The sequence below is a fragment of the Cololabis saira genome, chromosome 6, assembly GCF_033807715.1.
Source record: "Cololabis saira isolate AMF1-May2022 chromosome 6, fColSai1.1, whole genome shotgun sequence".
Lineage (NCBI taxonomy): Eukaryota > Metazoa > Chordata > Actinopteri > Beloniformes > Belonidae > Cololabis > Cololabis saira.
The window spans coordinates 649731-667033 of record NC_084592.1 but is presented as its reverse complement, the minus strand read 5'-3'; the positions used below and the strand labels follow the sequence as shown (position 1 = coordinate 667033).

The 17303-nt window shown below is 42.6% G+C and overlaps 1 protein-coding gene across 1 annotated transcript in view; it reads left to right on the top strand.

Annotated features, from left to right (window-relative positions):
- Positions 1 to 17303, top strand: part of tmprss3a (transmembrane serine protease 3a) — a 166926-nt gene that overhangs the window by 143271 nt on the left and 6352 nt on the right. Inside the window, exon 12 of the mRNA XM_061724283.1 lies at positions 16829 to 16971. Coding sequence (XP_061580267.1) covers positions 16829 to 16971 — 143 coding nt within the window. The remainder of the gene's footprint in view (positions 1 to 16828; positions 16972 to 17303) is intronic.

Below are 17303 nucleotides of genomic sequence, written 5' to 3'. Positions count from 1 at the left end.
AATTAGCCCACAACAGGCACACTCTATAAACAACAACTGCATATTAGCAGGCAATACAAATTACAGAATATATGAAATACTATACAAATCAATATAATATACAAATGAATCGTACCTCGCTCCGCTGATCAAGGGTGCTAAGGGGGATCCTTGGAAAGCTGCCACCAATACTGTTGCAAAAAGCTAGTTAGCCATGAACTTTGCTGGCTTCACAAACAAAAAACAGTCTTCTTTTAAATTAAAATTGCCGATAATTCTATCTCAAAAAACGGCACAAAAAGGCACACAATAACACTGTTAACCAAAAAATGAGTGGGGTGAAACAAAATTAAACACTCATTAACAGTGGAGAGAAGATGTTAAAGATGAATTATTATAAGCTTTCTTTCTTGCTTCTATCTTTTTCGAAGTCTCGTCTTTTTCTGAGCTTGACCTGGAGTCAGGTTACAAGGCACGGGAAATTTAAAGCGACAGTGCTCAATTAACACAACTCACGGCCACTTACAATTGTCCTGTAAACTTGTTCGTTTTTCTAATCTGCTACCGCTGCTGCTGCTACTACTTCTGCTACTTAATATAAGTAGCTTTTCCAACTGTTGCTCTGCTTACTGCCCCCTATTGGTCACCATCGGTATGACGGGCTCTCGTCGTGTGGTACGCGAGGTACGCTGGGAGCCGAACAGACGCGTACGCAGGGTACGCAGGCACCAACGTAGAGTATATTCCCGCCTTTAGGCTACCTTGTTTAGGAGTGTTTGGCAGCTGCTTTGGTAAATGTTTGACTCGCCATGTGTTTCAATAAATTAGTATAATAATAATAATAATAATATTTGTATCACTCTTCTCTTTTTTTTTTTACTGCTATATTATGCTGAAGAGGCTCCGAGGCGTGAGCAATATTTTTGTTTTCCTCATGAGATTATTTTTTTCCTCTGCAGCTACAAATAGAGTTCATATTTTTTCCTCAACAAACTAGTTTTATCTGAAGATTGGGGTTAATCGCACCCAGAGATGGGGGGACTCGAGTCGATGACTTGACTCGAGTCCAACTCGAGTCGCCAGATTTGTGACTTGCGACTTACTTGATTAACATTAAGAAAAGACTTGACTTGACTTTCCTGACCTGCGACTTGACTTGACTTTTGCCATGTGACTTGCCAAGTCACATGAAAAACCTGTCTTGTTAAAACATGTCTTATTTTAAAAAATAAAATAAAATAATTAAATTGCTGTATAACGGCAAACCTGGCAACCCCTCCTCCACACAACGCGACGTGCCTGCATGAGTCCAGTGTGTGATCAGCAGAGATGGAGAACGGCACTCAGACCAACACCGTCCCGAAAATCATACATTTTGGATTCAAAGATTATCAGACAACACCAAATAAAAGAGGAGCGACATGCAACATCTGCAATGTTAAAATTACGGATACTGCAAGCACAACGTCGAATTTCATCAGACATTTCAGGACAGCTCATAAAGAAAGGTGAGTAACATGGTGTAACGTAGGTTAACCACTGTTTGGCTTAAGGCTTTTCTACCACTATGGGAGTTTTTACCTGCCATTGTTTATATAATAATTGCTCGGGGGTTTATGTTTATGTGTATGTTTATGTTCATGTTCTGGATCTCTGGAAAGCGTCTAGAGACAACATCTGTTGTATTAGACGCTATACAAATAAAATTGAATTGAATTGAATTGAATTAAAGCTAGATGGATTAACGTCCTGATTATTATGTTGCTTCTTGGCTGCTGACATCAGAGAGACTACTAGGCTAGTGGATTGATAAGTTAATATTTTTCTTATCAATGATTTTTTACTTTAGCTAAAAAATAAAAAGCGGCAAGTAGCTAAAAAAAGCGGCAAGTAGCTGCAAGCAGCGCCAACGTAGAGTAACGAGTAACGTTATTTACACCGCGGTTGAATTGGTTTGATATTGGATATTGGATACAGTGGTGTAAAGTAACGAAGTACAAGTAGGCTACTTCGTTATTGTACTTAAGTAAGATTTTTGAGAATTTGTACTAAAACTTGTGATACATAACACCGATTGTTTTATGGGTGTTGAATTCATTAAACCTCATTAAATCAGCCCATAATATGATTTTATAATAATTACTCTCTTGTGATATATAGTCTAGATGACCATGAACACATCACAAGCAATATGACCAAAATCAGTGGTATGTATCACAAGTTTTATGGGTGTTGAATTCATTAAACCACATTAAATCAGCCCATATATATGATTTTTAAATCAGCCCATATATATGATTTTTTTTGTATGATTTTTTAATAATTACTGTTTTGTGATATATAGTCTAGATGACCATGAACACATCACAAGTGGATTGACCAAAATCAGTGGTATGTATCACAAGTTTTATGGGTGTTGAATGTCGAATATCCAATATCCAATATCAAACCAATTCAACCGCGGTGTTAGTTACTCTTTAAATACCTCTGCCTTTGTGTGCATCAATTAGTTTCTTTTTCTCTTTTTTGCGTTTGCAGCCTCGAGTTTTAAACATCAAAACTGCATGCCTAGAATGAGGCTATATGTATTCAAAACTTTATTTTCAGACATTATGGCATGGTTTTTGGTGTTTAAGCTCATTGATGCAAACACATTGATGCAAACATATGGAGCCAAATCAAGGCCAAAGGTTTTGCTAATTTGAAAATAAAATTTGAACCTGAAAATTCTTTTTTACAGTTTCAATTATTTTTTTTCAGTATTAGATCTTTTTTCAGTTTCAGAACTTTTTATTTCAGTTTCAGATCTTTTTTCCAGTTTCAGATCTTTTTTTTTCAGTTTCACTTCTGTTTTTTTCAGTTTCAAATCTTTTTTTTTCAGTTTCAATTTATTTTTTCAGTTTCAGACTTTTGGCCCCGATGTGGCGTGGGGGCGTGGCATCAACTGAGAGGGGCGTGGCATCATGAGTGACAGCAGAACAGAGAAGGCGGGGGACGTTCCTCAGTCCTGTTGCCTTCAGGAAATGTAGGTTGCTGAAGTTATCAGTAGAAGTATGATTCAAAACTGTATATACACCATATTCACGTGATTGGCAGTGGAAAAAACTGATACTAGTGACACATTTCTGTTTAAAAAGCTGTTTTAGACCGTACTTGGTAGTATGTGGAAGTGGGAAATGTCAAACTTTAAAGTGTGGCTCTTGAACTGTACAGTCTGGCATGGTTTATTGCTTTTATACTGCGATTGGTGCCAAGTACGGTCTAAAACAGCTTTTTAAACAGAAACGTGTCACTAATATCAGTTTTTTCCACTGCCAATCACGTGAATATGGTGTATATACAGTGTTGAATCATACTTCTACTGATAACTTCGGCAACCTCCGTTTCCTGAAGGCAACAGGACTGAGGAACGTCCCCCGCCTTCTCTGTTCTGCTGTCACTCATGATGCCACGCCCCTCTCAGTTGATGCCACGCCCCCCACGCCAGATCGGGGCCAAAAGTCTGAACCTGAAAAAAAAATTGAAACTGAAAAAAAAAGATTTGAAACTGAAAAAAACCAGAAGTGAAACTGAAAAAAAAGATGTGAAACTGAAAAAAAAGATGTGAAACTGAAAAAAAAATATGTGAAACTGAAAAAAAAGATCTGAAACTGAAAAAAAGATTTGAAACTGAAATAAAAAGTTCTGAAACTGAAAAAAAGATCTGATACTGAAAAAAAAATATTTGAAACTGTAAAAAAGAATTTTCAGGTTCAAATTTTATTTTCAAATTAGCAAAACTTTTGGCCTTGATTTGGCTCCATACAAACACATATGATCAAAAAAAGAGCTAATTAAGGCACTAAATTAGACTTAACATAAAATAAGGACAAGACGGGAAGAAAAATTCAATTTCAATTCAATTCAATTCAATTTTATTTATATAGCGTCTAATACAACAGATGTTGTCTCTAGACGCTTTCCAGAGATCCAGAACATGAACATAAACATAAACATAAACCCCCGAGCAATTATTATATAAACAATGGCAGGTAAAAACTCCCATAGTGGGAGAAAAAACAACTGCGTAAAAAAAATAAACTAGTTCTCTTTTTTTGACCATACAATGCATTTGCATCCCTGAGCTTAAACACCAAAACTGACTAGTGTGCTTATATCTATGTATGCATACAATGAGGCTATATTAGAACTTTACTTTCAGATGTTATGACTCCTTTGTAGGCAGTAATAGCAAGCTGTGTGCAGCGAATACATGAGTTTAAAATATATCTTTTCTCCCCCCTCTGTCCCAAATGTCTAGATATGACAAGTACCTTCGCTCAAAAGCAGCTCCTACGACAGACTCGAGTCAGCCCCAGATCTCCCAGTTCATCACAATCAACAAGCAACACTACACTTCCAGCCATCCCCAGCAGAACGCCATCACACGTTCAATACTTTCAGACCTGGTTATTGATTGCAGCTTGCCGTTGTGTATCATAGAACAGGGGTTCTTAACGTTTCTGACCTTGGGGCCCAATTTTTTCAGTACAGAGTGGCCCGGGGCCCATTAAATATTAACACTGTATAGCAGGGGTATTCAACTAAAACATTAAGAGGTCCATTTAGAGAAAATTTACTCAAGCGAAGGTCCAGAACATCATAATATATATATATATATATATATATATATATATATATATATATATATATATATATATATATATATATATATGTATGTATGTATGTATGTATGTATGTATGTATGTATGTATGTATGTATATATATGTATGTATGTATGTATGTATGTATGTATGTATGTATGTATGTATGTATGTATGTATGTATGTATGTATGTATGTATGTATGTATGTATGTATGTATGTATGTATGTATGTATGTATGTATATATATATATATATATATATATATATATATATATATATATATATATATATATATATATATATATATGTATATATATATATATATATGTATATATGTATATATATATATATATATATTCAAGTAGCCTCATAGTTGTATCAACATCTGCATCTGACTGTTACATTAAAAAAAGTACATATTTGCCACTTAACATGTGTAACTTGAATTAAACATATTTTTTTCTCTTAAAAATAAAATAGATTTTATTTTAGTTTTCAAATGCTATCTTATTTTATTTCTCTACCAGCAGTTTGAATTTCCCCTTTTCTTTGTTAATTGTCTCAACACATTTTTATAATAAATGAATATAAACACATCTTAACAATTGAACAGTTTTGCAGTTTCTCTTTCTTCCCCTGTTATAATCTTATGCCCCCACTTCCCTGTTGTTCAGTGAGAGAACTGAGCTCTAATTTCTCCTGTCAGGACTTTAAATCTGGGCTGGATGGTGTCAGGTTCTCATGCACATGAGAAGGTGCTCATTGATGACCCTGGAACGATATTTAGTTTTAATTATGTTCATTGTGGAGAAGGCTGCTTCACAGCTGTATCTGGACTCAAACATGGATGTTTTAAGATGGTCAGTTTATTATTCTATGACTTCAGTTCAGACTTGAGTGGATATCTTTGATGAAAAACGATGTGTTTTGTTTCAGTGGCGTTTCACTTTTGCACTTTGAACGCCACGGTCTCTGAACGTATGAGACACTGGTTTTGTCCCAGTTAAGTGGGAAGACTGGAAGAGTGGAAAGCGCCGTCTTCCGTCTACATACACGGAGCGCCGCCTTACAACACACACACAGGCATACAAGTGTGCATATTTAAAAATAGAGCGAGGACAAAACTTAGTTTTATTTTACTTTAAGTTATTTGCATTAATAAGTTGTCAGGACTCAGTGTGTCGGGTTTCATCCGAGCCCTATCAGCTGCGACGAGCACGAGCCCGCAGCTCTCTGGCCGCTGAGCAGCAGAGTCATTTTCCGATGCTTTTTCGAAAGCCCGAACAGTCCAGTCCAGCAGACACGTCAGCCCTGCATCTACATCTACCATCCTTCAGCACGTAACGACGGAGACCGCAAGCCCGAGCGGCACCGACCTCCCCGGCCCCAGTCGACCTCCCCGGCGGCGGGGACGCGTTAATGATCACCCCCCGCTCGCTCGCTCTGGGCGCAGACCCAAGTAATCGATCCCTGATCATGGCGGATCTAAACGTACTCTGTGCAAAATGAAGGATTTTCTCTGTAAATACACACCATTTCTCTTACTATTACACGTACAGCTAGCTGAGTGTCTTCTTCTCCTCATTTGGTCGGGAGTTGCTATGCAGTCCGGCGGCCCACGCGGCCCACAAGTACAAAACAGAATTTTTTTGCGGCCCACTAGATGGCGCTCGCGGCCCAAGTGTGGGCCGCGGCCCTATGGTTAAGAATCACTGTCATAGAACACCCAAGTTTCCGGCGCTTCATGTCTGTTGTTGACACAAGGTACAACCCTGTAAGCCGAAGAACTCTTACTTCAAAACTGGATGGTGTAGTGCTGGAAAAGCAGACAAAACTAAAGAACAGTCTTGAAAATGCTGAAAATCTATCAGTCACCGTTGACATATGGTCAGATCGGAAAATGCGGGGCTTCCTAGGAGTAACTGCTCACTGGTTGGATAATGGAGAAGGTGGAATAGTCCTGAAATCTGCTTTGCTGTCTTGTAATAGGTTCAGGGGTTCCCATACAGGGGAAAGAATATGTGAGGAATTTTCGCTGCTTCGGCCATTAAACCTGTTGTAAGTTGATCACCACAAGGACTCTGGACATATTAGATTAAGGTGGAAAAGTTACATGGTGCTGCTTTAAAGCATAGCGTCAAAGTTTTATCGACATCCCTGGTCAGTAAATAATCTGTAGGTAGAGGGCCACAAAGGATCGTGTGATGCTGACATGTACGTCCTCGATTATCGATGCGCACATTTGCTATTTTTCTGTGACCTTTGACATGGAAAGTTGCTTCCATGGAAGCAGGAATCTTAACTTCTGCACACATGCAGAAGGTCCAACGCTGCCATACAAGCTGAACAATGCAGTCTACACAGAGTGCTGGGCAGGCTGAAGACGGTACTTTCTATTTAGACAACTCTTTTAGTTGGGATGCCCATGTGGAAAGTCAGTGTGCCCATCTGCAGCACAGACTGCCCTTTTTGAGCCGATTGAGGCTGTATGGTGTTGACAAAAGCATCATGTTTTTATTTTGCCAGGCAGTTCTGGAGAACTTGGTCCGATGTGGGATGTCAGCCTGGTATGGGAACCTCACTGTCAGGCTGAAAACCAAATTGGCCTGTTTGGTGCATACAGCCATGAAGGTGATGGGGAAAAGAGACCGTCATTCCTTGCAGTTCATGTATGAACAAACAGTTGTCAGGCAGGTCCAGAGGATGGTAGCTTAGCCTTCCCACATCCTTTACTCGGAATATGAGCTCCTGCCCTCTGGGAGACGATACAGGGTTGCCAAGTGCAAATTGAATCACTTTACATTCGTGCCAACCTCCATCAAACTCCTGATCAATGCTCCTTGAGGCCAAATGATGTGCAATCATTTTAATATAAATAATTTTAGCATGCTTCAATGGGTGTACGTGTGTGTTTGTAATTGTTGCTGAAATGGTGCCCGGTGATGTAGTGTTTGTCACTATAGCTATCAAGGCATTTGTGGCTTAGCTGTTGGTCCAAGACAAATATCCCCAAGTGGGACAATAAAGTATATTTAATTGAATTGAATATAGTGTCTGCTAACTTGGCTACAGGACCATTAATGTTCTAAAAAATCTGACATATTAAAAGGTTATCTTACCTGATATGAAGTGGACATCTAAACTTGTAAGTCTCTTTAGAGAGACTTCTTTGGTCTGGTCACCTCAGTCTGTGGCAATGGTCGGTATTCGAAAAGACAAACAATATCACGATCTGATCTCTTCCCACAACCAACAATGCCACAAAAGTGGCGATAACAAAACTAACTTAAACAAAGAAACGATCAGTAACGTATATAAACAAAGGTGCATGTATCTGCTGTGGTTATCTGGCTGTCCTCCAACATGGCGACCACTCTCCAGATCACGTTACTTGTGGCGTCTAATAGGAACACTCTATTGTTGAAAGCATATCCAATTTCATGGGGGGACCCCAACATGATCCACTAAGCGGTTCTCCTCACCCTTCCTCACCTCTTCTTCTCTTTCCTTTCTTCAGGTCAACCGCCAGTTATTAATTAGAAGTATCTCATGCCCATCATTGTTCTCCATCGTTCTTGTAGTTTGTTGTGCTGGTCCATTGTAGTTAGCTGGGTAAATTCGTTTTACGCTAAAAACCAAACTTTGACTTGACTTGACTTGACTTGAGCCGAAGCTGTCTCTTGTTTTATGTGTATGTGTTCTTCTTAAATGTCTTGTTCCTGAACTGATTGTATGTTTTCTGCTGCTTGTTTCAACTCTCGACTGCAAAACTAGTTTACCCGTGGGTATCAATAAAGTAACCTGACCTGACCTGACCTGACGTCTAATTATAGTATGGTAACATTGACTGGATGTTGGATAATGGTTGCTTGCCAGCAAGACATAATTAGTTATCTAACATTATCTGACGTTGCAACCCATATCCAACCATGAACCGACCGATGTCAGCTGGGAAGGGTCCGACAATCAATCAAGCTGAGCGGCTCTGTCGCTACCAAAGTCGCACTAAAAGATTTGGACAGATTTTTGAGTGCAGTGTACAACAAAACTGGTTCAAGGTCAGTAAGCACAACAAAATTTATACATAAGCTGCCTGGGATTATAGGGCCCATTTTTGAAAAAAATTAAGGATTTTAAGTGCGACTTATAGTGCGGAAATACTGTAACTGGGGAGATGAGGAGATCGACGAGCTGCTCAGCCTTGGTTCTGGGCAAACTGGCGTACAGTACGTCCAGAACCAAAAAGGATGATGGTTCGTTGTTTGAACAACTGGACACACAGATGAAAAACCAGGGCTTTACAAGAAGCAGAACCCGGCCAAAAAACGCTCATCCCGATGTTCATCCATCCTTGTTTTGAAAACTACACCCGTCTGACGGCGTATAAATCCTGCTGATGTAAGGACAATATGTAATTCTACACAGCCACACAGGTTACGTTATGTTATGAATAACGGCCCCTGACTCACTTCACTCTTCACTTCACTCCCCTCAACTCACATTCAGGCCCGAGGTGACAAATAACACGCCTGGCGTTTATATTACCAACTTTCGTGAAATACCCGTTCATCTTACAGGGATAACAGCGGGATCTTATCTGAAAAATGCCTTAAGACTCACCTCTACGTATAAATAAATGAATCATTATGTTTTTCTTTTTTTTTCTTTTAATAAATAAAAATAGATCATTATTAATAAATAGCACTGGGCCAGTACAGGCTCAGCCAGCAGTGGCATCGTGCTGTCATAAAAACAACTAAACACCACACTGAACAACAGTTACACACTTCTGTTTCGATGGAATTGTTAAATATAAAAACAAATCTGCATTCTCAGGTTATTTGTCTTCACATCAGTCACGACCCCTGGTTGATCTGTTGGGGGATGGGGGGATGTTTTGACCCATGTCATTCTAGCCAGAACCGCTCCTGGCTATCAAGCATAGCATCATGTTGGCAATTATATTTGTGGATGCACTTCAAATTTAAGACCTGCATTTCTTTAGTAATATATACAGTATGTTCTTGATCTGATGTTAATGAAGAAAAGTAATGATTGTTTAATTTGTAAATAAGGACCCCAGAGAAGGCTCTGCACCAGACGCTGATCAGACAGAGCAGCCCGTCCAGCAGCAGGATGCTCTCTCTGACCTGCTCCCTCTGGCCATAAGAATCCTTGCTGGGGGGCCAGGGAGGGTCACGATCAACCCACACTCACATGCACTTCACAACTGTCTGCACATTACACTACATCATATCTATTTATTCATTTTTTTAATCAACACTTGACACTTTACATTAATGCGCAGCATTATTATGTCATATGTTACTAACCAAATATTTCTGTTTGTTTTGATACTAACCTGCTTTTGGGGCATCTAATAAAGCATGTGTGTGTGTGTGTGTGTGTGTGTGTGTGTGTGTGTGTGTGTGTGTGTGTGTGTGTGTGTGTGTGTGTGTGTGTGTGTGTCACGATGGCTGTTCATACACGTGAAAAGAAAGATGGATTGCTCACAAAGTCACGTGGTGACTGAGTCTCGTGTCTCGCGAGATTTCGTCTCATCCAGTGGTAACTGAAATAACTCAGTGGCTTTATGGCCAAGATAAGAGAGTGTGTGTGTGTGTGTGTATGTATGTGTGTGTGTGTGTATGTATGTGTGTGTGTGTGTGTGTGTGTTAATACAAAAAAGGCAAAAACAAAGCGCTGCAGAGCAGGATTGACAAAAACCAGGATCAGGACAAAAACTACGAGGAGACATGGAGGTGGAAACAGTACGGACCGACAGGGGACAAAGGAATGACAAGACAAGATATACTGAGGGGATAACGAGACATGATGAGACACAGGTGCAGACACAATCAGGGCAGATGGAACACAGGCGGGGCAAGACAGAAACTGAAGGCTGGGGGGAATTTCAACCTTGACAGAACCCCCCCCTCAAGGGACAGATCCCAGATGTCCCACTCGGCCTACCACCCAGGGCGGGCGGAGGGGGCCTGGAGGAGGGCCTGGAGGAGGGCCCAGGCCAACACACGGCCAACGTTCTGGGGCCGTCCTGGGGACTGTGCAGACCTGCGAGACAGCTCCGGGGGTCGCCCACGAAGCCGGGCAGACCGGCGAGAACGCTCGGGGGGAACGTCCACGAGGCCGGCCAGACCGGCGAGACAGCTCCGGGGGCCACCCACGAGGCCTAGGCCTGGGTCTTGACGCGGGGCTTGGCGGTCTTGGCGTGGGGCTTGGCGGTCTTGGCGTGGGGCTTGGCGGTCTTGGCGTGGGGCTTGGCGGTCTTGGCGTGGGGCTTGGCGTGACGGGAACGTGACATGGCTCTGGAACGTGACATGGCTCTGGAACGTGACATGGCTCTGGAACGTGACATGGCTCTGGAACGTGACATGGCTCTGGAACGTGACATGGCTGCGGGGGTACCCGGGTCCGGGGCGCCGGCTGCGGGGGTACCCGGGTCCGGGGCGCCGGCTGCGGGGGTGCCCGGGTCCGGGGCGCCGGCTGCGGGGGTGCCCGGGTCCGGGGCGCCGGCTGCGGGGGTGCCCGGGTCCGGGGCGCCGGCTGCGGGGGTGCCCGGGTCCGGGGCGCTGGCTGCGGGGGTGCCCGGGTCCGGGGCCACCACAGGAACATGGGGAGGTGCGTCCGGGACCACCACAGGAACATGGGGAGGTGCAGGAGCTGGAGCCGGAACAGGCTGGGGCTGGCGCTGGCGCTGACGCCGTCGCCGTTGCCTCTGCAAGCTCCTGGGCCCACCCAGAGCCAGGCGTGTTCCCCAAAAGGGGTCACAATACTCCTCCTCGGCCCAGCGCACGTTTTTAGCCGCTTCACGGCAGAGGAAGTCCAACAAGGTGAGGTAGTCTCCCGCTGGGTCCACCTGGTCGGTCCGTTCTGTCATGGTTCGGTTTTCTAGGACCCAAGTGCAGGAGACAGAGGGAGACTGGAGGCAGGAGTTCTCAAAAAACAAGGGGTTTAATACAAAAAAGGCAAAAACAAAGCGCTGCAGAGCAGGATTGACAAAAACCAGGATCAGGACAAAAACCACGAGGAGACATGGAGGTGGAAACAGTACGGACCGACAGGGGACAAAGGAATGACAAGACAAGATATACTGAGGGGATAACAAGACATGACGAGAAACAGGTGCAGACACAATCAGGGCAGATGGGACACAGGCGGGGCAAGACAGAAACTGAAGGCTGGGGGGAATGTCAACCTTGACACATGCACAAAATATTTCTACAAGTACCAATTTTTTTTGCACGTGCACAAAAATATTTCTACAAGTACAAATATTTTTTGCAAGTACAAATATTTTTTGCACAGGCACAAAATATTTCTACAAGTACAAATATTTTTTGCACGTACAAATATTTTTTGCACACGCACAAAATATTTCTACAAGTACAAAGTTTATTTACAGATACAAAATATTTATGGCTTTAATTTGAGCCCATACAACTCTGGATCCTGTACAATTCTGACCGTAAAATATAGGCAAGGCAAGGCAAGGCAAGGCAAATTTATTTATATAGCACAATTCAACACAAGGTAATTCAAAGTGCTTTACATTGACATTAAAAGCGGCAAAGACATAATAACAAATAGGTAAGAATAAGAAAAGAAGTAAAATAACAAAAAGCACAAGCTGTTAAAAAAAAATAAGGACAGTAGAATACAGCAGGTTTAATTTAAGAGTATACTTCAGTAAACAGTAATGTTTTTAACCCTGATTTGAAGGAGCTGACAGTTGGAGCAGACCTCAGGTCTACAGGAAGTTTGTTCCACCGGTGAGGAGCAGAATAACTTAACGCTGCCTCGCCTTTATTTGTTTATTTGATTGGATCCCCATTAGCAGCTGCACAGCAGCTACTAATCTTCCTGGGGCCCACCTTGCTTGGTTCTGGTTCTTGGGACACACAACAAGCCAGATCCAGAAGACCTAAGGGGTCTGGGAGCTTCATAGGGAACTAACAGATCAACCATGTATTTTGGTCCAAGACCATTCAGTGCTTTGTAGACCAGCAGTAAGATTTTAAACTCTATCCTTTGACTCACTGGAAGCCAGTGTAGTGATTTCATGACCGGTGTAATGTGGTCCAGTTTTCTGGTGTTTGTAAGGACTCTGGCGGCAGCGTTCTGGATCAGCTGCAGCTGCCTGATAGATTTCTTGTTAAGGCCTGTAAAGATGCCATTGCAATAATCCAACCTACTGAAAATGAATGCATGAATAAGTTTTTCCATGTCTTGTTTAGACAGAATACCCTTAATTCTAGCAATATTTTTTAGGTGGTAATTTGGCAGATTTGGTGATAAACTTTAGATGGCTGTTGAAGTTCAGGTCTGAGTCAATAATTACACCAAGATTTCTGGCTTGATTTGTAGCTGTCAATGACATGGAGCCAAGGTGAGCGCTGATCTTTTCCCTTTCATTTTTAGGGCCAAAAATGATCACCTCTGTCTTTTCTGCATTTAGCTGGAGAAAATTCTGGCACATCCACTCATTGATTTGGTGAATACAGTTACTCAATGAGATCAGGGGACTGTAGTCATGTGGTGACACTGAAATATAAAGCTGTGTGTCATCGGCATAAGTATGGTAGGAAATGTTGTGATGTTCCATAATCTGAGCTAACGGTAGCATATAGATGTTGAATAGAAGCGGTCCAAGAATAGACCCTTGAGGAACCCCACATGTGATCTTGGTTCTCTTAGACTCATGGTTTCCTATTGACACAAAAAAGGCCCTATCTTGTAAGTAAGATTTAAACCATTGAAGCACAGTGCCGGTAAGTCCCACCCACTTTTCCAGTCTGCTGATAAGAATGTTATGATCAACTGTGTCGAATGCAGCACTCAGATCCAATAATACCAGAACAGAGGATTTGCCTGCATCATTATTCAGATGAATATCATTTAAGACTTTGATGAGTACAGTCTCAGTGCTGTGGTGTGGCCGAAATCCAGACTGAAATGCATTAAAAAGGTTGTTTTGCATCATAAAAGCATGAATTTGCTGGAAGACCACCTTTTCAATGATTTTCCCTAAAAATGGCAGATTTGATATTGGCCTATAGTTACTAAGTGTTGTAGCATCCAGATTTGATTTTGAAGTATTTAAAGAAACTAAAATTCTGCGGCGTTGACTCAATAAGAACTGCTGCACTATTATCCTGACTGAACCAAGTTTCAGTTAAAAACGTAAAATCAAGGTTGTGCTCGTTAATAAAATCATTGATTAAAGGTATTGTGACATCATTTTTAACATGCTTTTAACACTATTAAAAGTCTTGGCCAACATCCCTCAAATGTGTCTAAAAGAGTGTAACAAGAAAAACTTCAATCTAGTACTCTTTTCCTGGCTTTTTATTACAGTGATTTTTTGCGCCGTGAAAAATGCTTCCTTTCCCCCCTTTCCTGTCAATCATTGCTCCGCTCCTCCTCCAAACCTCCTCCTCCAGCCATACGCTCACAGCGGCGTCGGAGAGCGACAGGCGAAGCATGCACGGAAAAGCAGGAGGGCGAACCACAGCAAACAATCATAAAAATAAAGGCATGCAAGCAGCACTGTCCCCTTATCTTAAGTCCAGTCAGTGGCCGCGGGTCTTCTTAGCAGTTTTCCTCCGGTGATTAGAACAAAAGAGGCTCTAAACTGCTCCGTGTTAAGCCTCATTTATGGTTCCGCGTTAAATCGACGCAGAGCATACGCCGTAGGGTTCAGCGTACGGTGCGCGTCGCCGCGTAACCCTACGCCGTAAGCTCTGCGTCGGTGTAACGCGGAACCATAAATCAGCCTTTATGGTGCACTGGAGAGGAGAGGAGGCAGGGAGCTGGGTGGAGGGGGCGGTGATTTAGCGGGCCGTTACGTAACGGCCCGCCAGCAAACCAGGTGAGACGTTTTTGCACAGTTATGCGGAAAATCCCAGAAAGCACACAATACACTGAATGTTAAAAGTTCGTTGTTTTTTGGGTGTAATTGATGTCAAGACACCCAACAAAACACAAAAAATCAAGAAAAATGTGTTTTTCATGTCACAATCCCTTTAAGAAAGATTTCCCAACCAGAGACCTGATATTTAAAAGGGCTAAATGTACATGTAAATCCTTAACAGGAGACACTTGTGAGATTCGAGGATGACATGCTATACTCAACAGATTAGCAGATTTAACTGAACTTTTTTCATTTCTCACCAGTTTGATACGTTTTCTGTTACCTATCATCACAGGGATAGAGAAAGCTGATTTAAGTCCATGGGGCCCAGACTTTTCCTGGGACAGAACAATGTTAATATTGACATCACAGCCTGGACCCGGCCCATATCAGACATCACAGATATGGTAGTTCAGAGGAGGTGGGGGGGGGCGGTGACTTTTGGTTGACCGCGGTTTCCGGAGTGGTGGTTTGGGAGGGGTTGGGTGATGTGGGGGGTTAAACAAAGGATTTTGGCGTGGTGTTAGTTGTAATCCAATATTCACCAACTTGTTCATCCTGTCAGTAAATTCCAGAAGTGGGGACTCCTGACTCCCTGGAGAGCTGGGTGGGCTCTGGGGGGGTGAGGATTTGGTGTTTCCTGTTGGGGCTGAGGGAGACTCCCCCTGTTGCGGTGATGATGATGATGATGATGATGATGATGATGATGATGATGATGATGACACTGCAGTACTTTGTTCTCCTTGTTCAGTCCTTATCTCAGCGCTCTCAGCACAGCGACTTATCAGTTGTTTTGGAACGTCCTGCCTCTTGTTCTTCTTCTTGATGGGGGCTGCTTGTTTGTGACGTAGATGATAGAAAATGTTGCTGGTTATTAATTTTGATCCAGCTTTGTTCAAATGACGGCCATCTGCCCTAAAGAAATGTTTTCGACCCCAAAAAATTCTAAAGTTGTCAACATAATGAAATGATTTAGCAGCACATGCATCTTTAAGCCATCCATTTAGCAACATTAGCCTGCTAAATCTCTCATCTCCTTGCCGAATCGTCGGCATTGGTCCACTGAAGAAAACCTCAGTATTTAGGCATGCAACTGTGCTCATCAGATCAGTGAAGTCTTGTTTTAATATCTCTGATTGTTTCACAACATCAAGGGCTCCTGTGTGTATGACAACTGCTTTAGCTGTCGGATGCTCCGCAGCAATTCTACGGATCTTCTTTGTGATATCAGACACCATGTCATTGGTAAAAGAGAGTACTTTTGTGTTTTTGCTGCAGAATGATTTTATCTCATTCACAGCTCCGTCGCCCACTATCAGCGTACGAGGCCCAGTAGTTGGCTCTGCCTGTAGACCTTTAGCAATGGATTTAGCCTCATACCTGTCTCTGGAGCCGGGAGATGAGCCTTTTCCCAGGGATTCTGGAGTTTGAGAGAGTGGAGTAAATCTGTTCTCCAGTAGAATCCCTGTGTCTTGGGGCGATTTGCTCTTAGCTTTTGTTGTAGTTGTAGCCTTCCTCCTCTTGCCGGGTACTGGGGTTGAAGACCCCAGTACCCCATTCCTGTGCAACGGTAATGCAGGCCACTCGATGTCGTCCAAGGTCACCAGGTGCTGGGTTCTGCCTGATAACCGTCTTCTCAGATCTGAGGGAGGCGATTTGTACTGCTTTGGCTTCGCACCAAGAGAGTTCCAGGGAGGATTTGTTGATTTCTTGCCATTTGTTCCCAGCTCCTGTTGCGTCTTGGTGGTGTTAGTTAGCTTTCTGTTAGCCTGCTCCCCTTCGCTGTTTTGGGAGGTCAGCAGAGTAGATTCATTCCCATATTGTCCATTTATCTCTCCATTCACTTCGAGCCTGTGAATTTTTGTTTCCGGTACTGCTATCTTCTGGAGCAGTTTGTGGTAATCATCCATGGAAAAGGAAAAGGGAGGCATCTTGCTGCTAATTAGCTTCTGCTAGCTGCTGCTAGCTGAGATCCTCAATCCCAGTCACGATAGCGCAGGCTTGTGCTGCTGATAAGCTACGCTCACAAAATACTAAAACAGTTTAAAATAAAAGTGGTAGACTTGAGGAATAGCTCCCGGTGGTAAGGTATCCTGGTCCTGCTTTCCAGAAATTGTTTTGCAGAAAAGAAAAGATTGCAGAGGAAAGAAGAAAAACAAAACAAAGCGGGGGAGCGGAGCAGAGAGCGAAGCGTCTGCACTCAGCAAGAGGCAGATAGGTACTATATACAATATAAAGAAACAGGTTTGTCTATTGTGATATGGTTTCCAGGTGAGACCAGCGTGGTACTGCGATCAGCCATGGTACCGCTCATCTCTACCAAGACCTGCAACCAGCCGGAGGTTTACAAGGGCTTAATCTCCTCCTGGATGATCTGTGCAGGATACCTGGAAGGAGGAGTGGACTCCTGCCAGGTACAGTCTATGTGAACCAGGAACCAACAAGAGTCATCTACATTCACAGCAGATGAGAAACTTGGGCAGGAATTACTAACTCACTAGCTTAGATGTGTTTCCTCCGTGGCATAGTTATGTTGGTGATCTGGACCCATCAGGGTTTCCTGTGTTGGTGGTCTGGACTCGCATATAGAGATAATTGATGAGGCCACCAAAGTGATAACAGACTACATACACTTTTGTGTAGACAATGTGGTCACAAAAAAAGACATTAAAGTGTACCGTAACGACAAGCCCAACATAACTAAGGATATAAAGGACTGTATCAACATGAAAAAGCTGGCTTTTCA